The 22,030-nt window shown below is 44.3% G+C and overlaps 2 protein-coding genes across 4 annotated transcripts in view; one reads left to right on the top strand and one right to left on the bottom strand.

Moving 5' to 3' along the window:
- The first annotated feature begins 8,555 nt into the window (after positions 1-8,555).
- Positions 8,556-9,502, top strand: LOC133049308 (phosphoethanolamine/phosphocholine phosphatase-like). The gene has a single exon (XM_061133291.1). The coding sequence runs from the start codon at positions 8,651-8,653 to the stop codon at positions 9,452-9,454; it is 804 nt and encodes a 267-aa protein (XP_060989274.1). The 5' UTR covers positions 8,556-8,650; the 3' UTR covers positions 9,455-9,502.
- Positions 9,503-13,663: 4,161 nt separating this feature from the next.
- DIAPH3 (diaphanous related formin 3) overlaps positions 13,664-22,030 on the bottom strand; it is a 535,934-nt gene continuing 527,567 nt past the window's right edge. For all 3 annotated transcript variants that reach the window (XM_061133813.1, XM_061133815.1, XM_061133814.1), the window contains one exon: positions 13,664-14,908. In XM_061133813.1, the coding sequence (XP_060989796.1) occupies positions 14,646-14,908 (263 nt within the window). In that variant the 3' untranslated portion in view covers positions 13,664-14,645. The remainder of the gene's footprint in view (positions 14,909-22,030) is intronic.

The following is a 22,030-nucleotide window of genomic DNA, read 5'->3' as shown; positions in this document are numbered from 1 at the left end:
GCATCACTCCCTTTGTGACCTTTACAGTTGTCAAACGAGCTTATGATCTTTTTTCCCTCTGGTGCTTCACCCCGAAGTGAAATAAAGCTACACATTAATCAACTTGGGCCCCCAGACACTTTGCTGAGTGTCCTCTATAGTTCTCCACTCTCCGGGGGAACACGCATGTAGCAGCGAGGCCGGCCTGCCCTTTCAGCATACACAGTGTTCTCTGAGGCAGCCTGACAGAAACTTCTTCAGATGAAAACACCAGGCCTGTTTTGGTAGCTTCTGTTTGGCTTATTTGACTTCTCCAAGATCACATTGAAGTTTCATGCTTTCTGGGTGTGTGACATTAATGAAGCATAAATTAGTTGGCTGATCTATGCATTTTTTCACTATTGTGTGAAAACGACTGTCTTTGCGAAGCTCCCTAGTGCATACAACTTTGCCTGCATGGGTCTTAAAGAAAACATCACTGTTAGCATTTGTTAGAAAAGTATGCATCTATGGAGAAGAAAAAAATAAGAGTTCTCTGAAAAATCAAATGAAACGCTTATTTCTGCATACTCTTATTTTTTCCTCCCTATCATTTCTAAAGGATGTATGTCCCACAGTGGTGTGGGTGATCTAACGGCATGTACCAGTAGTGTTAAACGTTAGAGACAGACCGAATCTTAAACACTATGGCTGTTTTCTAAAATAAACACATGAAAGCATATACTGAAAATGTATCCGTAGGAAGGTGATATGCTTGCCTTAAATGCTGAGATAATTTAGTGCAGACTAATTTTTTTTACCATAATTAATATAGTAACAGATGTTCACCTTCGAATGCCTTAAATATAAATCTTGATGCATGTAAAATTAATAAAAATTTGAAGCTTCCTAATTTGGTTACATTTTACTTTTATAAAGATGAAACAAAACTTAAGGATGTTCGATACCATGAGTAATAGTTGTTTTCCTTGTGTAGGTGGCTCAATGAAATTTATTCAACCTCCTGTCAAGTTAAAAAAAAAATTCCAGCGGTTCAAGAAAAACATGTCTGTGTGTTATAGAGGAAGCAGGATGCTGGCTTGATTCGCTTCCACTCAACCTCATACCTATTTTGTGCCCCTAAATGAAAATTTCATGCAGTTTGCATCTGCAAAACCTCTGTGGATGTTGTTCCCTCTCTTTGGAGCTCTCTCTCTGGAGAGGTTTACCATCCTCTCCACTTGAAGTTACCACCCAGGAGAGCTTCCCCGACTCCCCCATTAGCCCAGTTAGCCTCCCATTATATTCTCCTAAAGCCTGTTTCTTAGCCCGAGCACACCTATCCTGTTCGTCTTCCTTGGTGAATTCTACACCTCTTAACGGCAGGGGCTCTCCTCCTTAAACCTTATGTCCCCAGTTCTCAGCAGAGTCCCTGGCGTTATTGACTGAGTGGGCTTACAGAAGGATTCATATCTGAACAGCTTATCATGGGCTCTTGCATCTAATTGATATTTTATAAACAAACAAATCATTAATTATTTTCAACACAGGATAACTAAATTTTAATGAGCTTTATGGTATCATGCAGGACACTGAAGATATAGTAGTTAACAAAGTATAGAGCTTGTTTTCTATAAGCAAGTAAAAAAAAAAAGAAAAAATATAAGCAAGTCAGATAATGGATATGTAAGCCACGAGATTTGTGTGTAAGAATAATGTCAGTAACTTTTAACTTTAGAATTATATTTGAAGACAAAAAAGAGACAAACAGAAACCTTATATGTTTTAATAATAACAGGCAAATTTGATTTTCATTTAAATTGTCTAACAGAAAAAGCATATATAGGGAGGACAATACTGGTTCAGTTTATCTACAATAAATCTCTTGTCTTCCGTATGAGTGGGACATAAATTGCTGCTCATTCAATGAATAAAATTCAGAAATCTCTCAAAATATGTTATTCCAAAGTGCACTGCTTAGTACTAATCAAAGATACGAGAAATATCTTGATGAGTGGACTACCTTCTAAAAACTTTACACATTATGAATTTATTTTTAAAACAACCTGAAACTCAAAAGTACTCAATTTTCTAGATGTTATTAAAAGGCCTATTTTAAGCAAAGTGATTGTTTTGGCAAAAAAAATGTCTTGTCAAAATTATGATTTATGTATTGTACTTCCACTTCCCCCCATATTCAGAAAGAAAAAAGGAAGCCAAGGGAAAAACAAAAATGATGTACACTGTTATTTTGTTGAGAGGCTAACGGTTTGGGAAGAACTCATCTTTTGTACATACCATACTAACAGAAATCTCACAAGTCTTCAAAACACAGAGGGCTTGACAAGCTGTTCATCTGTGCAGGAGAAGCATTCCTTGTGGGAGCGGTGTCTGCAAAGTTGACCAACCTCAGAGGACCCGACGTTCCTGTCATTTTGACCAGCAGTGGCAACAGATGTTCATGTTTAAACTTACTTGCCTTATATTTATGTGTGTGATTATTTGACAATACTGTACTCAAAGAGAAGCATTGATGACAGGAATTCAAATGAGAAAATATTTTATAAAATTATTTCTTTTCGTCTTTTGTATATAAGTATATGAGATTCTGGGAAATCACAGCATTTCCAAACAAAATAATGAAGCTGAGTGGTGAGTCGTCTCTAATTACAACTATAAAACTGCAAAACACGGAGCAGGCAGGGTGTTTGGGTCTTACCTCTGGTGTTTTTCTAGAAGATATTTTACCATCGCAAAGGGAGAGAGGCTAGCTTAAGATTGCAGGGTCTGAAGTTTGGGAATGCTTAGATTTTAATTCCGAATTCAGTCTGTATTGACTGGTGACCATGGATAAATTCCTTAACTTCGGTACTTGTTCACTGGTAAAATGAGCTCTGAGAGAGGCTCTTCTTCACGAGGCTGTCACACACATAAGTGAGGTGAGACACACGACACCCCTGGACAGTGTGGAGCCCACATCAGTGTTTTCCACGTGCCAGGGCTGAGCTGCCGTGTGGCTCAGACCGAGGCAGCCTCGGGGCCCAGGTCCTCAGCAGCTCTTTCCCACTAAGCTCTCTGCCTTTCCAGACCGCTTCTTTCCAGGGTTCTGTTCAGTCGCTCAGTCGTGTCTGACTCCTTCGACGGGTGGGCTGATTTATTTCAGTTGCAAGACCTGGTTCAGGTCCATGAATAAACCACGACAGTTACTATGTTCCTCAGAGATGAGCAGCGGCGTCACGGCTCGGAGGCGGTAAGCCCCAGGCTGGGGGCCCACTTGTGACTCCATACCATCACCGAGCCCAGATTCGGAGAGCGATCAAGTCCTGCGGGGCCCCTACATGCCCACCGGCTAGCGGAGTCATGGGTTCCTCCGCTCTCTCCGTCAGAGGCCAGCCTTCGCTGGCTCTGGGAGCCTGGTGAGGGCGGCTGCGTGAGGAGGGCGGCTGCGTGAGGAGGGCGGCTGCGTGAGGAGGGCGGCTGCGTGAGGAGGGCGGCTGCGTGAGGAGGGAGGCTGCGTGAGGAGGGCGGCTGCGTGAGGAGGGCGGCTGCGTGAGGAGGGCGGGAGCGCAGAGCAGCAGGCGCGCTCCCGGCGTGGGGGGCGGAGCGGGCGTCCGCTCGCCTCAGGCGTTTGAAGGAGATGACGCAAAGCCCCTCACAAGGACGTGCTTGAATTCCAAGGCTCGATGCCTTCCTAACTGTGACAGACAGCCTCTCATCTCTGGGGGGCTCTGTGGTTGAAACACTTTTCCAGCTAGGCGTTGGCCCCAGCGCTGTCCTCTGGAGACACACAGGATAAGTTCGCCATCTTTTCCACACGAATGGTGGCGAGGCCGGCAGGCCGCGAGCCCGTCCCGAGTCCTCCCGTGCTCTGAACACAGGCGCACTGTTACTGCGTCTGCACTGCTTCCAGCCCTCGCCCTGGAGAATGCCCCGCTTGCACCTTCAGTGACCCTCCCCTGACCCTGGTGGCCTGTCCGGCCTCCTCCTGACACCCCACCCGTGTGCGGGCTTCTGACCCACCCACATCCTGCAGTCAGCGCACCACCCCGAGCGCAAATCAACGAAGACCTCAAACCCAGGGTCTGTACAGTGTCGACACTATACCATTCAAGCAAGGCCTGGCCTCTTGTCTCTGAGCTTTAGGCAAGGCTAAGATACCCATGGGCTTCCCTAGGGGCTCAGACGGTCTGCAACACAGGAGACTTGGATTTGAACCCTGGGTTGGGAAGATCTGGAGACGGGAATGGCAACCCACTCCAGTGTTCTTGCCTTGGGAATTCCATGGGCAGAGGGGCCTGGCAGGCTATAGTTCACAGGGTTGCAAAGAGTCAGACATGATCGAGCGAAGAACACTCCCCCACACACAAAGCCCAGACAACCCTGTAGACTGTGTGGGCCGGGACCCTGGGACTGAATCAGTGGCTGCCATTCTGGAGGACACCCGAAGCTGCCACAGGGCGGGTGGTGCCTCGGGAATGGGTCACTAGACCCCTCGTACCAGACGACTGCAGGCCCCAGCTTCTCCTCAAAGTAAGGGGGGACCGCTTGCTGTGGAGGACATGAACTCTTGTTTACTAGTGTGGACGTCCTGATACTTCCTCCTACCTCTATCTGTCCCTCTGCTTTTCTACTCAGAGCTTTGTTAACTGTTTTCAAAATCCCATCTTTCCTCAGCTCTGCAGGAGGATGGAGGAAAGGGACTTCTGTCCATGCTTTGATCTCAGCAGGGAAGGGGAACTGGCTCCCTGAAGACAAGATGGCAGCGGCGTCAGATGGAAAGAATAAGCGGAAGGTGGGATGCAAGGTTCCATTCAGAGTGTGGGTGTAGACTCCCTCACCGTGTCTCTTCACAGTTATCCTTTAGCAGGCCTTCAACTCTTATAGGTCATATGTAAAATGCATGTGCCCTCAATGAAGGGTAACACTGCTGTTGTTCTTTGTTGTTCAGTCACTAAGTCATATCCACTGCTCTGTGACCCCACAGAATGCAGCACACCAGGCCTCCCTGTCCTTCACTATCCCCTGGAGCTTGCTCACATTCATGTCCATTGAGTCAGTGATGCCATCCAGCCATCTCATCCTCTTGTCATCCCCTTCTCCTCCTGCCCCCAATCCCTCCCAGCATCAGGGTCTTTTCCAATGAGTCAGCTCTTCGCATGAGGTGGCCAAAGTATTGGAGTTTCAGCTTCAGCATCAGTCCTTCCAGTGAATACCCAGGACTGATCTCCTTTAGGATGGACTGGTTGGATCTCCTTGCTGTCCAAGGGACCCTCAAGAGTCTTCTCCAACACCGCAGTTCAAAAGCATCAATTCTTTGGCACTCAGCTTTCTTTATGATCCAGCTCTCACATCCATACATGACCACTGAAAAACCATAGCCTTGACTAGCCGGACCTTTGTTGGCAAAGTGATGTGTTTCCTTTTTAATACACTGTCTAGGTTGGCCATAGCTTTACTTCCAAGGAGCAAATGCTGTTATCATCCACATAAAAAACTCCAAGGAGGTTCAAGTATAGAAAAGGAGAAGCCATAAGGATGGAGAAGCTCAACTTATCAGGAGCACTTGGCATCAAACGTTGCCTTCCCCATGCTCTGCCTGGGGCAGGCCCAGGGAACACATCCTAACCACGGTCGCCCTCCTGAACTGGGTCTGTGGTCTCTATAGGCATGGATGCTGTTCCCATGAGCTAGTAACACCCTTATGCTTAACAGTGTCCTTGAAGTGTGCCTGTTTTCAGGTAAGTGTGCCCTCCGGCACATCAGACAGAAGCTGTTAAGCTTCTTTGGAGAGCATGAGGAAAGCCATTAGAACATAGCAAAAAACTCCCTCTCTAAGTGGAATCATGAGAAAGTGCCTGAGAGGCAACTCTCCCGAGTGACTGTCAGGATAAAGGAACTAATCATTGACGAAGAGGGTGGAAGACTAGTGAACTGGGTGAGTACATAATGTTTCTTATAACATCCTGAGACCCCAGAAGTGATTAAGGTATGAAGCTGGACACCTCTCTGGGAGGTCCTTTAACCTCTAAGAGATTTTCAGGATTCATTTCAGAATGTGAGACATACATTTAATCTAATGGAGGTAGTAAATGTTCGGCAGAAAACATATGGAGTGAGTTCCAGGACCCAACTGACTTTCTTATAAACTTGAAAAAAAAACAGATTTGTTTTCTTCAGGTCAGCACTCCTTTATTTGGAGGAGAGGCTGCAGAAGGAGGGGAGGGTAACAGATACAAGCTATAATTCAGGAGGGTGATACAAGGAAGGTCAGGCGGGACAGAATGATGTGTGAGATCACGTTAGAAATATCACCAGATTCCTTGGGGACTTATAAAAGTGCCTTAATTCTTGTCCTTGCCAAACATCCTATAAGAGTACGACAAGATTTTATTTATCGTCAGTCAGATTGGACTCTCACGCTCAGGCTAAGCCGCAGGCATGGGACATCAGTCAGTATTCTAGCAGGCAACAGAACGGCCCTTGGTAGGTCATGAAGCAAAGGAAGGGAGTTAGGACGCGGGCCTCCAAAAACCGCTGCTGTTTTCAGGCTGGAGAGGCACCTGTTTGCTTTTATTAGCCACCTGCTTGGTTTTGTATGGAAAAGGTCAAGTATTTGTGCCCGACAGAAGGTAAGGGGAGGGAAGAAATGCGTCATCCTAAAATCGAGCTTCCCTCAGAAGTCAGGTACTTTAATTATAAGTTCTAAATTTTGTTGCCAGATTTTGACATATTTTAACAGAGAATGCTTTACACATACCAAACTTTGAAATTATGACAAAGCATGTAAATAATAATGTCCATATTATTAATATATCTACACCATCTATAACTTGCCTTTATACGTATTACTAAATATATTAAGTTAAATATGTATGCTACTAAACATTTCTGGTTAATACACTTTTTTTTTTTTTTTAACATAAACATAGGCCTGTTCTATCAGGATCAGCCATGCTCGTGAAAACACACTTCAGGAAAAATTAACTGGACACACTCACCTGAGAACTTGGTCCCCTTTTCAAGAAGTAATTCACCATGATGCTTGCTTCAATCTGTTAATTTTGCTATAGCTTCTTTATATTTGACCATCAATCACACTCGAACTATATGTAAAATATTAAGATTAGATTGTCGGATGGGGGGCAAGTGGAGGGGACGGCCCAGACGCACATCATCCACGGCCCCTCCGGACTGGAGGGACTCGTGAGAGCCGAAGCCCAGAAATCCGGGGGTGGATAAGACACCGCATCCCCTCCAATTCCCGTAAGCACCCCTTGCTCCATCCTGAGCCCAAATACCTCAGCTAGCCCGTGTCCCCCTACTCTTCACACTCCAAACTCAGCCGGGACAGACCTCTGCCGCCGCCGCTTCCCACGTGAGTCCTGGACTCGCCGAGCTGGAAAAGCTCAGAGGTCCTGTCCCCCTTTCCTCTGAGAGACTCTATTTGGTGACCACAAGAGGATTCAGTCACTCAGGTGAAAGCTTCCAGAGCTTTGGCCACAACTAGATTCCTAGACTACAAATTCTTAGGGAAAAGGCTGAAACCCACATTCCATGTGTAGCCAGGGAGTGGGGATAGATGGGGTACCTCAAGATGGAGGGAGCCCTTCCTCTGACTGGTGCCCTGCTCCTGCAAAGTCCCAGTCTCTTTCTTGAGAAGCTGTTGATTTTCCTTGCTGTCCTGGGATGGTCTGGGGAGAGTCACCTTGACAAAGTCAGAGGGGTACCCAGTGTCAACCCACTCTCACCACCAGAGGGCAGCAGCCAGCCAAACGTTTGCTCCTTCCCCTGTCTAGTCTTGCTGGCAGTAGTGGTCCAGATGTGTCCCAGCTGCATCTAGTTTCTCATTTAAAGCCAGGGTGGAGGGGAGCAACTGGGAGTTGTAGGTTTGAAGCAGCATTGGTGAAGCCCCCATGAAGCCAAATCCTGTCCCCAAAGTCACATAGCAAAATCTGGCAGAAATATCAACCTGACTCTTGGCGGACTGCCAGTCTCTAGAAGCACCATTGAGTGAGACAGTCCTAGATCACCTGTGGTACCCAGGGGTCCTAGCCCTCCAGCTGCAGTGGATGCCCATCCCTGGGCATCTGCCTCTTCCCTTTTGAGGACAGAGGGCAGGCAAGGCTGTGACCAAGTGTTCATGAACCAGGCTTTGCCCAATAGAAACATGGTAGCCTTAGGCAAGTTATTTAATCTCTTGAGTCCTTTTCATCTGCTGAATCCATGGAATTGTGTTGAGCAAGGACAGAATATGAGTGAAGCTGATTTGTAAACCATGATGTACCATACACAAGAAAGGGGCAATGAACATATAGAGAAAAAAACACTGGTCTCAGACTCTGAGATCTGGTTTTGAGATCTGTCTCTGCCATATATAGTGGGTGATGGTTGCACAAGTTGGTTACCCTTTCTAGGTCTTCAGTAATATCTGTAACCTTTCCAGCATCATGATGGATTGTTAAGAGGATGCCTAGCCAGGGCCTTGTGGTCCTTAGCTTATTTGATGGGCTGTTTTTACTGAGTGGTTCCTGGGGCTCAGGAGAGGGGATAGGATCAGGTGGATGTTAGTGGTGCAAACAAAGCCGCCTGACTGGGCACCCTCACATGGACCTTGTATGGTTGTCAGGAGCTCTGGACCGACAGCTGGAGGCCAACAATCCCTACAGGTGGTGCTCAGGGTGATGTACTGACAATGAGCGGGTGTTTTCCAGTTGCTGGCCTCCGATGCCTGTCTAGGGACGGCGGGATGGCTGCGCAGGGCTCGCCGCGCTTCCTTCTGACCTTCGACTTTGATGAGACTATCCTGGACGAAAACAGCGACGACGCGATCGTGCGCGCGGCGCCGGGCCAGCGGCTCCCGGAGAGCCTGCGTGCCACCTACCGCGAGGGCTTCTACAACGAGTACATGCAGCGCGTCTTCCAGTACCTGGGCGACCAGGGCGTGCGGCCGCAAGACCTGCGCGTGGTCTACGAGTCCATCCCGCTGTCGCCCGGCATGGGCGAACTGCTGCAGTTTGTGGCCAAGCAGGGTTCCTGCTTTGAGGTTATTCTCATCTCAGACGCCAACACCTTTGGCGTGGAGAGCGCGCTGCGCGCCGCCGGCCACCAAGGCCTGTTCCGCCGCATCTTCAGCAACCCTTCCGGGCCCGACGCTCGGGGGCTGCTGGCGCTGCGGCCCTTCCACTCACACAGCTGCGCGCGCTGCCCCGCCAACATGTGCAAGCACAAGGTGCTCAGCGACTACCTGCGCGAGCGGGCCCACGACGGCGTGCACTTCGAGCGCCTTTTCTACGTGGGCGACGGCGCCAACGACTTCTGTCCCATGGGGCTGCTGGCCGGTGGCGATGTGGCCTTCCCTCGCCGCGGCTACCCCATGCACCGCCTTATCCAGGAGGCACAGAAGGCTGAGCCCAGCTCCTTCCGCGCCAGCGTGGTACCCTGGGAAAATGCCACCGAAGTGCGCCTCCATCTGCAACAGGTGCTGAAGACGTGCTGAGGACGCGGCCTGCAGGGGGCGCCCGGCGGGAAGGGGGCCAGGGGGCTGGGGACAGGGAAAGACAAACCTAGTTTTATTAGTCCCTTTCCCTTTCGTTTTGGTGGGTCCCTCCGGGAACTTCCGGAATCCGGAGCTCGTCCATTTGGGGGCTGGAGGAGAGAGTTCGGAGCTGTCCCCGTCTATGCAGTTAACCCAGCTTGGCTGTCTCCCCCAGTTCCACTGCAAGCGAATTCTAGAGTTTGGCCCCACCAGGGTGGTGCGCAGACCCAAGCAGGCAGCAGTGTTTTCCAAAAATCTTGCCCCTTCCCAACTGGGGGGAAGGGGTTGCCTGGCAGGGTAGAGAAGGAACATCTCCCACTGTGTTGCATTAACTGTTGCCTTGGGCCGCATGATTTCCTTCCCCTAGACTTCTGTCAGGGGGACCCAGGTCCTGAAATTCCTCCCCCCGCCCCTTCAGCCCCGGACTCCCCGCGGAGAGATGGTGCTCTCCACCGATGCCAGTCTCAGGCCTAGGTCTTGCTTTACCTTCTGTGACCCTACACTACACTCCTGCCTCCCCCCACGCACGCTGTCAGCGTCCCCACAGGAAGAAATCCCAGAGGGAACAATCGCCTCCTGGTGGTGGAATGAGGTAGCACACTGTCCAGGGCTCGGGTCCGGCCAGCCAGGGACCTCAGAGAACGCGACGACGTCTCCTCCTCGCACCCCAGCCTCTTCTATGCAGCAAGAAACCGGGGACTTAACCAAAGTCGCCCCGCCGACTGGACCCTCTGAACCCCTCCCCTCCCGTATGGAACAGAAAGCCATGATGTTTTAAAAGCAGAGCCAGTGAAACCCAACCCCCTCCTCTTTTGGTGTTTCAGAGCTATAAAGAAGGTAAAGGGGCAAAAAAAAAAAAAAAAAAAAGATTAGATTGTCATTGGAGATGCCCTTTTAAAAAGAATTTTAGTAACCCATAGTTAGAAAACAAGGGAAAAGAAATTTTTATAAATAGGTTTTTAATCCAAACATAACATGGAATAAAAAATACCAAGAGAAAATGAAAAGTCTCAAACTTTATATACAATTAAAACAAAAAACTAAGTACATAATAGACTTACATAATGGGGCTTCCCCAGTAGCTTAGATGGTGAAGAGTCTGCCAACCCACTATAGCATTCTTGATTAGAGAATCCCTATGGACAGAAAACTAAGATCATGGCATCTGGTCCCAATCAGTTCAGTTCAGTAGCTCAGCCGTGTCTGACTCTTTGTGACCCCATGAACTGCAGCACTCCAGGCCTCCCTGTCCATCACCAACTCCCAGAGTCCACCCAAACCCATGTCCATTGAGTTAGTGATGCCATCCAACCATCTCATCCTCTGTCGTCCCCTTCTCCTCCTGCCCTCAATCTTTCCCAGCATCAGGGTCTTTTCAAATGAGTCAACTCTTCGCATCAGGTGGCCAAAGTATTGGAGTTGCAGCTCCAACATCAGTCCTACCAATGAACACCCAGGACTGATCTCCTTTAGGATGGACTGGTTGGATCTCCTTGCAGCCCAAGGGACTCTCAAGAGTCTTTTCCAACACCACAGTTCAAAAGCATCAATTCTTTGGCACTCAGCTTTCTTTATGATACAGCTCTCACATCCACACATGACTACTGGAAAAACCATAGCCTTGACTAGACGGACTTTCGTTCACAAAGTAATGTCTCTGCTTTTTAATATGCTATCTAGGTTGGTCATAACTTTCCTTCCAAGGAGTAAGTGTCTTTTAATTTCATGGCTGCAATCACCATCTGCAGTGATTTTTTTAAGCTCCTGTCATCTTGGAGATGCTGAAAGGAGAATATGAAGCCAAATGTGACGCTCAAAATCTAACAAGGTGAGTAGGAGGCAAAGAGACCCTCACAGTCAAACCCTAATTAGGGGCATGGCTCACTCTCTTTCTACCTCTAACTCCATTCCCATCTTAGCTGTAACCTCTTCCCTTATATCCACTTTAAAAGGCAATGGCCTACTTAGGAATAATGAACTTTTATGGTTTAAGGTTCCATTATTTTCTTTTTATGGGGAGATTTGGATTCAATTCTGAAATGTCATCCAGTCGCTGTGGCTCTTTGGCAGCTCCACATGTTTTGCTAAACAGTAACTCTTGAGCTTAATGGTTGAACAGTTTGGCCCTAGAACCTATTTTAAGAATAGTCGTGCCTGGCAAGGCCGTGTAACAGCTACCATTGAACAATTCACCAGACAAAAAAAAAGAGTGGGTCACTGATAGCTACAATTCCTGGATCTCAAAATTTTTAATAATTAACATGAAGAAAAAGACAATGAATGCCAGTTTTAAAAATTTTCATTCATATTAGCACTTTATATATTAAGACCTACAACTTTCCAAAAGTTACACTCTGTACAAAAGGTTGCCACAAAACTTACCACCAAAGTCCACCGATGCTTATCTATAAAGGAGAGTTTGATAAGATGAAAGATTTGTACATTATAGATTTAGTTTCTAACTAGTAAACTCAGATCTACACAGAATTATATTTTAGGGCTTCCCTGGTGGCTCAGCAGTAAAGAATCCGCCTGCAATGCAGGAGATGCAGAAGACTCGGGTTTGATCCCTGGGTGGGGAAGGTTCCCTGGAGGAGGAAATGGCAACTCTCTCCAGTGTTCTTGCCTGGAGAATCCCATGGACAGAGGAGCCTGGTGGTCTCAACTGAAGCGGCTGAGCGTGATATTTTAAAATGAGAATGAATCACCTAAGAAATAATCATTTGTGGCTAAACTAACATTTTGAAATCATTAATAATTCTTGTTTTTGAATAAACACTATTGTAACAACTAAGAGTTTTAGATTTACTTAGTATAAATAATTGCATTTTTTAGCTTTAGCAGAATTTTTTCAGATAAATTACTGAAATGTTTACTTCCTAACATAAATATTAGATGTTTGGCATATTTTGTTTAACTATTCAAATATATGTTAAGAAAAGGACATATATGTGTATATGATTAGATAAGATTGCTTTTCTTATTTTTAAATTACTTTTTAAATATTTGATTGGAAAACTTGTGGTTTCTCACAAGCAGTCTTTGCTTTTGGACCCCCTGATGACCACTTAGTTGTCTGTGTTCTTGCCAAATTCTCTCCTTTGACCTGAGAGAAAGGGGAGGGGAGTCTATTTTGGGGTTTGTCACTAGCTTGGATGGAGCGTCCTTGTCAAGGTACTGACTTTTTATCCACTAAATCAAATGAACAAAATCTGCCTGCTCAGAAACACAACTGTATCTCAAGGTTTGCCTCACTCTAGTTTTCATCCACAGTTGACTAAAGGAATATTATGACCTTAAAAATCCTAATTATACCTCCCTGCTTATTGTTGGAAGAAACACCTGCATCAGAAACCGGTGTTTCTTGGTGGCCTCTTACCTCTGTCGACTGCCCTGTGCTTCCCCTCACAGCTGCAGCCTCCCGCCCAGGCCTGTTGGGACAGGCCCCTCGCCTGAGAATGTCCTTCAGCCTCTGCAGACAGATGCTCTGGGCAGACTGCTCAGTGTCGGGGCTTCCCTGCCTTCCTCCACCCCTGGGAGACTGTCAACTTCACTCTCCTTTACCGGCCAGGCGGCCTCTCCCCTGTGTCTGCTCCCCAGTCCTAAACTGACACTCACCTGCCATCTGGTGTGTCCAAACTTTTAGGTTGAACTTTAGTTTTGTTTCTGAAAATCTCAAGCCTTCGCAAAATCATATGAAGACCAGATAGTCAGGATTCTTTCATTTAGCTTCTTTCCTTGCTGTTAAGGGCTCCTGACTTCTTAAATGTGTAAATATCCTTCACCTTTCCTGATTTTTAAAATGTGCTCTCAGGAAAATAGGAATTGCAACTGGAGGATAAAACGCACATTTCAGGACACAGATGAGAACAATTTATTCCCACCTTGACTATGGATCACACTCTGTTCCCCAGTGTCTATAAACAGGGCCTGGCTCATTGTTCTAATTAATTAACTTTATTAACTTGGAGCTGAAAGGAGGTGGCAACTTAAACAAGGAAATAAAAAGCAGTGGACCTCGCCAGACTAGTTCCATATAACTGCTTTTTAACTGAAGGTAAAAGAGCAGTCACTTGCTTACTGCATGTCATAAAGCAAAAGACATGCTTAGAAAGACTGCAGAGCACAGTCTCTTTCCCCCAATCCACAGAATATGCTAATTACAACACAAAAGGTGCAACGTTTTTTATTTAGTGCAAATAACAAGTTTATTTTCTTTGATATAGAGTTAACAGAATTAATTTGATGCCCCCAACGAGGTAAAATTGCAACCTTTGCATAAGAAGACTTTTCTTGAAACACTTCAGATTTTTGTTAAAGTGATTGATTGTCAGATCAAAGAAACTGCAATTTCAAGTTTGTTCACAGAAATTAAAATTTCTTAATGTGGAAAGTTTCAAAATGGCAATTTGATCCCAGAGTCATCATTATCAGGGGGAAAATGCTTTCTCCCCTAAGAGTTTCGGCAGCACTGTAACATTGCATCCATTTACACAAAGGTATGTGCATTCTACAAAGAGAGGACATATATTCCTATTACATCAGTTTTGGAAGTGTGTTCAGTTGCCATATAGTCTCCAACAGGGTCTAATTAACATGAATTCAACAATGATCATAATGAGCTTACCAATCATCTCCTCACAGCTTTATTATATCCAGTTTATGTTTTCCGTGCTACGTTGATAGCATACAGATCCCAATTAAGGAGAAATCTGGCCCTATATAAATAACATACACGGAATATACATGGATATGTAGCAAGACTGAAGGCTGATGATTTGATGTTCACTAATGTTGAAAATAGTAAAGTAAAAACCAGGGACTTAAAAAGATGGTATTTTCTTAAGGACACACTGCTGAACACCTGGCCACCTACCTGCTCTCTGAAGCATTATGTATAATTCAACCACCAAATATAGAACACACGAACACCGGGAGACAAGGAAAGCACTAAAGCCCATTACAATCTCGAATGAGCCAAAACCTCAAGTACATAGGAAAAGCACTGCAATCATGTATTTAGCTTTATTTTTCTAATATATATCCTAATTTAAAACTACATAAAGTCACTTATATAAAAAGCAATTTTTTCAAGTGTTACAGCTTACAGCATGGCTTTATATTTGGCTTAATCATTTTTTACCAGTTTAATTTATAAAGCTCGTAATCTTGCCAGCAGGGCTTCAACTTCGGGAATGGGCTCATTTTTAGAAACAGAGCCAAGAAGTTCCATTTCCTTTTTTCTGCTGCTTTCTGCATTACAGGCTTCCTTCTTCTCAACTGCCTTGATCCTCCCTGTAGACGTGTGAGTGTCTAGATTATAATTAAGCTCCTTGGCGACTGCAATCCTTGTTGAGCTGCAATTGATATTGTAGTGTGAACGTGACCCTTCTGTCAACTGCAACTTCTGATTTTCTACAGTAAGGAAGAAAGAAGCATTAAACTTATTACTGTGATAAGCAAGGATTGTGCACATTATGAAACATTAAAATAATTATTCTCAACAAACAAGTCCTTTTTGACAGACTAAACTAAAAAATATTCAAGAGTAAGGTAGATTTAAATTAAACACATAGAGGTTAAGAATAAGCTAAAAAATATAAATAGGCAACTATTTCATTAGTATTAATGCTTACTTCCTGCTGCCTTTGTGCCTGAAACCCCCATCACTCAGTTACTAGCAAGGCTGGTCCTGCATTTCGTTCAGGTCTCTGCTCAAGTGCTACTGAGAGAGGCCGTCTCTGATCATCCATCTAAAACAGCACTCACCTTTTCATCACTCTCTCTTAACCTCGTCTTTCGCTTCACAGAACTTATGACCCCTGGACACATCATATACTTGCTTACTTGTCTGTTGTCTATGTCTTCACTAGAATGTAAGCTCTGCTGACAGCAAGGACATTGTTCTAAACACTGCTGTAACACTGGCGCCTAGGATGGCCATGGGGCCAAGTAGGTGCTCAATAAATACGCACTGGGCAAGTAATTCATTTCTACACTTAAGACAGGCATTAGTTTGAATAATAAGGAGATTAATTTCCTTTCGAAAAGTAAAAAGAAGGAAAAACTAACAGGAAATTAAAAATCAAATTGTCAAAATTTCCTAGCAAGTCAAAATAATGTCATAATTTGCCAAATGCATACACATATATCAATACAGACCTGAAAACTATACACACGTGTATATTCTTTCATTGGTAAGTGATAGCAATCCCAACTTCTACAGGTTGTGAGGGAAGAGGTATAATAGCTAACAGCTAAATGAGTCTAGCCAATTGACTTTCCCAAAGAGCAACAGATTTTCTCCTGATTAACTCTCACATTGTACAACTTTATGAGTAATCTCATGTATATCTCAAACTCAAAAAAAAACACAGAACTCTCAATATTCACATAACCTTAAATGTGACCTGAAAATGGCTTCAACAAACTTGACATGACATTTAAAGTTTTTTGGTTATTTGCTGAGAGATGTTCCATTATCCCAATAGCGATGACTTTGGAGCAGAAGCAGTCACTCATGACAGTGTGTTTTATGTGAGTGCTGAAAATTCCAACTGAGAACAGCTTGTACATTAAAAGGTGGCTGCTGAAGGTATTTACCACACTGTCATCTCCTGTCTGGGCCTTCCGGTGATGGATGAGTATTTTACTCACTTTCCTGGACAATCTCAACAAATTTTAGAAGTCTGATCACCTTTTAGCTGTTGGAAGAAAATAAATACACTCTTCCTGTCACCTTCTTTATCAGGTAGCCAATTGTTACTCAAAAGTAAAAATCTACAGAGCAGTGACTTTCTCTTAGGAATGTTTATCTTTATAGTTTATAACGTGCGTATCATGTTTGCAGTAAAAAGTACAGCTAACACTGTATTCCTACAGTTCCCAAGACCACACACAAAAGTTGTTTTTTTTCCTAGCATCAACTCTCCTGCCCCAAAGTGTTTGAAAACTGCACTGTAGCTAAGTGCAAATTTTTAGTCTGTTTACTGTTCCTTCCCAAAATGTTCCTATCTTTTCTTGTCATTTGAGTTCTTGTAAACAACTCCATCATGATGATATCTCCAACAAACTATAATTTATTTTGCTGCTGGGCAACTCTCATTACATTTTTGATGACAGAGAAGAGATTCGATTGGCTAAAATAAAGGTCTATGTTGTACATAAATAAAGTATTCCACACCTTTCCCGGCTATAATGTATCAAGCCCAATTCCACATGTGGCAAAGTGAAAACAGCATGGGATTTTAAGGTACATTGGGGTTGAAATCCAAGTCCCACCCCTTGGCTTTACAGGTTAGCTCACCTCTGTGAGTCTCAGGTTTCAACAAACTCCAAGGGCAGGTGTGAGAACTAAAGGGAAGGATGAGGCTGATACCTCCTTCGAGGTTCCTGGCTGTGCCTTCCTCTGCCCAAGCCTTCCAAGCGAGGCTTCTGCCACCCAAGGCTTGTTCAGACGCTCTGACCTTTCTGACTTTCTGGTGACCGTACCCATGAGGGCTGAAATACCATTTTATTAATAGCTTGTATTTATGTAGCACTTTTATTTTTAAAGCATTTGTTGCACTTGAAACATTGCCACTGTCATTTTATAGATTGAGAGGTAAAAGCAAAAAGAGGTTAAATCATTTGCTTAGACTTAGTAACTGAGTAAATCAGTGGCAGGAGCCAAATGCTGTCTCTGGAGATACTAAGGCTGTCTTAAAGAAATTTAAAAAGCTTTTTGCTAAGAAAAAGTGCTAAGTAATTCAAAGCTAAGCTTCATATAGCAAGGTCCTGTTCTCAGGCTTCAGAATGCTTTCTGACAGATGTCCTGCCCGTGCAACTCTGCAGAAGGTGCACCTATGCCGCCTGCCTCAGCACCTCCAAGGTCACACGTAAACCCCTTTTCTCTTCTGGTATTACTTAACTCCTGACTGTGAACTTCAGGTGCAACCGTTACCCCCGCAGGGCCCTGGCACTCCTTGTCCATTCTCCTAGACCACCCTCTCCCATCTGCTCTCCCAGCAAACACCCAGCCTGCTCCCCTTCACCTTCACCTCACTCACCCACAGAGGCATCAGAAGAGACCCTCTGTCAGCTGCTCACTGCAGCATCCACACCCTTCCCGCTGTGGACCACTCCGCAGGTGGGCACCCGCCTTCCAGCCTGGGGCAGCTGTGCCCTCTTCTCTCCTGCATGTTCAAGGCTTCCTTCTTCAAGTGACCGTTCCCCTCAGCACACAGGCACTATGCAGTGATGACCCCAACCTTCAGAGAAGAAATGTCTGTCTCCACATCCTGCTCCGTTCCGTCTTCCACAGTTGGCTGCCTTGGTAACAAAACACCTCAGAAGAACAGCCGATACCGCTGCCTCATTTCCTTCTTCCTTTTCTTGAACCCGCTCCAATCATGCTTTTGACCCTTTAGGCTCAGTCGCTCTATCGTGTCTGACCGTTTGGGACTCCACGGACTGTAAGCCACCAAGCGCTCTGTCCATGCAATTCTCCAGGCAAGAATGCTGGAGTGGGCTGCCGTTCTCTTCTCCAGGGGGTCTTCCCTTCTGACCCTTTACTCTTCTGAGACAGCTCTCGTCAAGACCACTAATAAACTAGCGTTGCTAAAAACAAGATTGGCACACGCCTTGGATACTTTGTTCTCCTTTACTTGACCTATATAAAATCTGATGATGAAATGCCCAGCAGAGGATGAGCTTTTCTTTTACCGTCTGCTTCTGCAGAGAATTAGGTGGATAACACTGGACAGCCAATGCAGGCAAAAGTGTTTCCACCCTATTGAGAAAACTTCAGACAGTTTTGGGCTAGCTTTAGGCACAAAGTGATAAGGAGAAAAACCAAGCTGGCATGTAACTCTTCTGTGGTTTTAGACAGAGAATCTTTCATGAGAAGCAATAGACAAGACAATATAACATGAAAAGAGGTCATTCCTGAGACCACTGAAGAAATAAAAAAGAAAGCAGAGAGCTCCTTTTAGAATGAGCATATAGCTGTTAGAAATTCCTTGATAGCACTTCCCTCCAGCCCACACCTTTATCTCTCAGCATCCCAACAGCCCCATCCTGGTTCTCAGCCTTGGGAGGCCCAAGCTGTAGCACTGAGGAAGTCACATCCCAAACTGCAAAGTACGAATGAAGTTGGGTAGGTGAAGGATCCCCTGTCCCACTGCAAACTAGAGAAAATGTTTACCAGTAGAGAAAGCTCTCAAGTTGGAAGGTCTCTTTTATACAGACATTTTATTACAATGTTGGTTCGGGTGTCTTTTGCCATTACTATTGATACTATTGGTGATTTCCTGTGGGCTGACCTGGAGACCCAAATTCCACATAAAAAACATGCACTTAATTTCTAAATGGCTCACTTCAAACATCTGGGGGGTACCTCAACTCTGCAAGTTGGTGAAAACTCTATATAGGTGCTCAGAGCTATGAAATAAATTGTAATTTGAGGCCAGTGGGCTTGTATCTTTTTTTATGTGAAATTAGTTCCAAATACAAGGTGATACACTTGGACACATGGACTCTTTAAATGGAACGTAAGGCTGGGTATCAATAAAAAGAGAAGCGTTTTCTTCTTTCCCTGAAGTCAAATCCTTACCAACACGCGTTTTAAAAAGGAGATGAAAAACATTAAGGCCAAGTAGAATGCTTCCTTAGTTTTTCTCCAAAGACAGGAAACTTGTGCTATTATTTTATGAATCAAATCCAAGGTTTTTTTTTTTTCTTCTGCCTTTAAGATAATAATTGATGTCTGTGAAAAGAAGTATGATCTATCTAGGACTCCTGCCAATATCCAGGCCATTGGTGACTGGAGTACAGATGGGCCAGGGCCAGCTGCTATTTTTACTGCAAGGCCAGTAAGGATATCCAATCTACACATCTTGTATTTATGTTTCTGTGGAAATAAACAGGGTGAGAATACATGTCATTATCCTTTAAGATAGGGAAACTTACTTATTTCAATTTAATTCCTTATGTGATTCTTACTATAGAATTGGTTTTGCAGTCCCACACAGTTTTTTTTCTGAAACTAAATGAGAAGTTGGAAATTGTCGAAAAGTTAAATGGGTCTCAAATACAGAGAATCTGCTAGACCTGAGAGAGAGAGAGAGAGAGAGAGAGAGAGAGAGAGAGAGAGAGAGAGAGTGAGCGAGCATAAAAGCCTTAAACCACAAACTGGGCTGGATCCAACATGACCTTGGCAGAATACAGATTTGGATGACAAAGAAAGCTAGAAACAAAAAACCATGCCCAACCCCACCATCCTGAGTTAACTTTTGCATCATTTCTTGAGTAATATAAAAAACACAGGAACCGGGAAAGTCGCTGACAAAAAAGAAAATATAAATGTATGCAACCTGGCATCTAGATGAGGAAATATTTCAGCCAACAGCTGTTATGCTTCCTGAGCTAAGAAGGCAAGGCTAGGCTCTGGCTGACAGCCCTTGGGGAAAACCCTCTCTGCTACAGGAAATATCAGTTATGGTTCAGAAAGAGGCATTATTCCCTTTAAGTCAGTATTGATCCTCCATCACATTGTGGTTCTAATGGGCACTGGGTTCTTAGAAGCGCCAACTCTCAGATGAAATATGAAACTGAGCCCCTGCCTTTTGTGGTCAGCGGTGCGCCCGTGGCAGTCTGACAGGAGGAGGAATGCAGAACTCTGGTGTCCTAAACTGACTGCATCTCTTCAGTCTGCCTGAAATTTGATCTCGTCTTACAGTTCTTTACCTTTTGCTCTTAACTATTACTTTGACCTACTAAGTAGCTGTTTGGCTTACCCAGTAATACCATTTCTTTGGCAGGAGAAAAAATGACCCATAAATATAATTTTAAAGCACTACTGGGCCTACATGATAGTAAAGTGTGCGACAAATATATGTTTTTAATCTATGCAATAACTGAAGTTACTGCTGGCCACCCGCAGCCTTCACCCCTGTGGTTTTCCTTACTATTGATTCACTGGTGCTATAAATAATTGCCTTTTCTTTGCTTCATTTTGCTGTTTATTTTACTTTTTGTATTGAAAACATATAAAAAATGATAAAAAACATCAAAAGGGCATTTTGTATATAGCTAAAAATCTTTTAGGAGTGTCAAGAAATTCTTACAGAAACCAATTTAAGTAGAAACAAAAATGACAAAAAAAGATTACTCCCCCAATTTAAACAAAAGAAAGCAGAGATGACAGATAAAAGGCATTTCTGAATAACGGAGATAACTGACAATTAAATTAGGATTTTTGCATTAACTAGATATATGAACTTCTATTCACTGGTCAGATCAAACACTCTCTTCCAATAACAGAAAATATAACTCTACATATGGACAATACCAAAATCAAACTGATTATGTTCTTTGCAGTCGAAGATGGAGAAGCTCTACACAGTCAGCAAAAACAAGACCGGGAGCTGACTGTGGCTCAGATCATGAACTCCTTGGTGCAAAATTCAGACTTAAATTGAAGAAAGTAGGGAAAACCACTAGACCATTCATGGATGACCTAAATCAAATCCCTATGTTATACAGTGACAAATAGATTCAAGGGATTAGATCTGATAGAGAGAGTGCCTGAAGAACTATGGACAGAGGTTCATAACATTGTACAGGAAGTGGTGATCAAAACCATCCCCAAGAAAAAAGAAAAGCAAAAAGGCAAAATGGTTCTCTGAGGAGGCCTTACAAATGGCTGAGAAAAGAAGAGAAGCTGAAGGCAAAGGAGAAAAGGGAAGATATTCCCATCTGAATGCAGAGTTCCAAAGAATAGCACAGAGAGATAAGAAAGCCTTTCTCAGTGATCAATGCAAAGACGTAGAGGAAAACAATAGAACGGGAAAGACTAGAGATCTCTTCCAGATAATTAGAGATACCAAAGGAACATTTCTGCAAAGATGGGCACAATAAAGGAAAGAAACTGTATGGACCTAACAGAATCAGAAGATATTAAGAGGCAGCGAGTAAACACAGAAGAACTGTATAAAAAAGATCTTAATGACCCAGATAATCACGATGGTGTGATCACTCACCTAGAGCCAGACATCCTGGGCCTTAGGAAGCATCACTATGAACAAAGCTAGTGGAGGTGATGGAATTCCAGTTGAGCTATTTCAAATCCTAAAAGATGATGCTGTGAAAGTGCTGCACTCAATATGTCAGCAAATTTGGAAAACTCAGCAGCGGCCACAGGACTGGAAAAGGTCAGTTTTCATTCCAATTCCAAAGAAGGGCAATGCAAAAGAATGCTCAAACTACCGCACAATTGCACTCAGTTCACATGCTAGGAAAGTAATGCTCAAAATTTTCCAAGCCAGGCTTCAACAGTACTTGAACTGAGAACTTCCAGATGTTCAAGTTGGATTTAGAAAAGGCAGAGGAATGCGAGATCGAACTGTCAACATCTGCTGAATCATTGAAAAAGCAAGACAGTTCCAGAAAAACATTTACTTCTGCTTCATTGACTAAGCTAAAGCCTTTGACTATGTGGACCACAAAAAACTGTGTAAAATTCTTCAAGAGATGAGAATAACAGACCACCTTACCTGT

The sequence above is a fragment of the Dama dama genome, chromosome 30, assembly GCF_033118175.1.
Source record: "Dama dama isolate Ldn47 chromosome 30, ASM3311817v1, whole genome shotgun sequence".
NCBI classification, from domain to species: Eukaryota; Metazoa; Chordata; class Mammalia; order Artiodactyla; family Cervidae; genus Dama; species Dama dama.
This window is presented reverse-complemented; position numbering and strand designations above follow the sequence as displayed.

What these genes read in the sequence shown, in the direction of transcription:
- LOC133049308 (XM_061133291.1), top strand. Translation starts at nt 8,651, where the DNA reads ATGAGCGGGTGTTTTCCAGTTGCTGGCCTCCGATGCCTGTCTAGGGAC.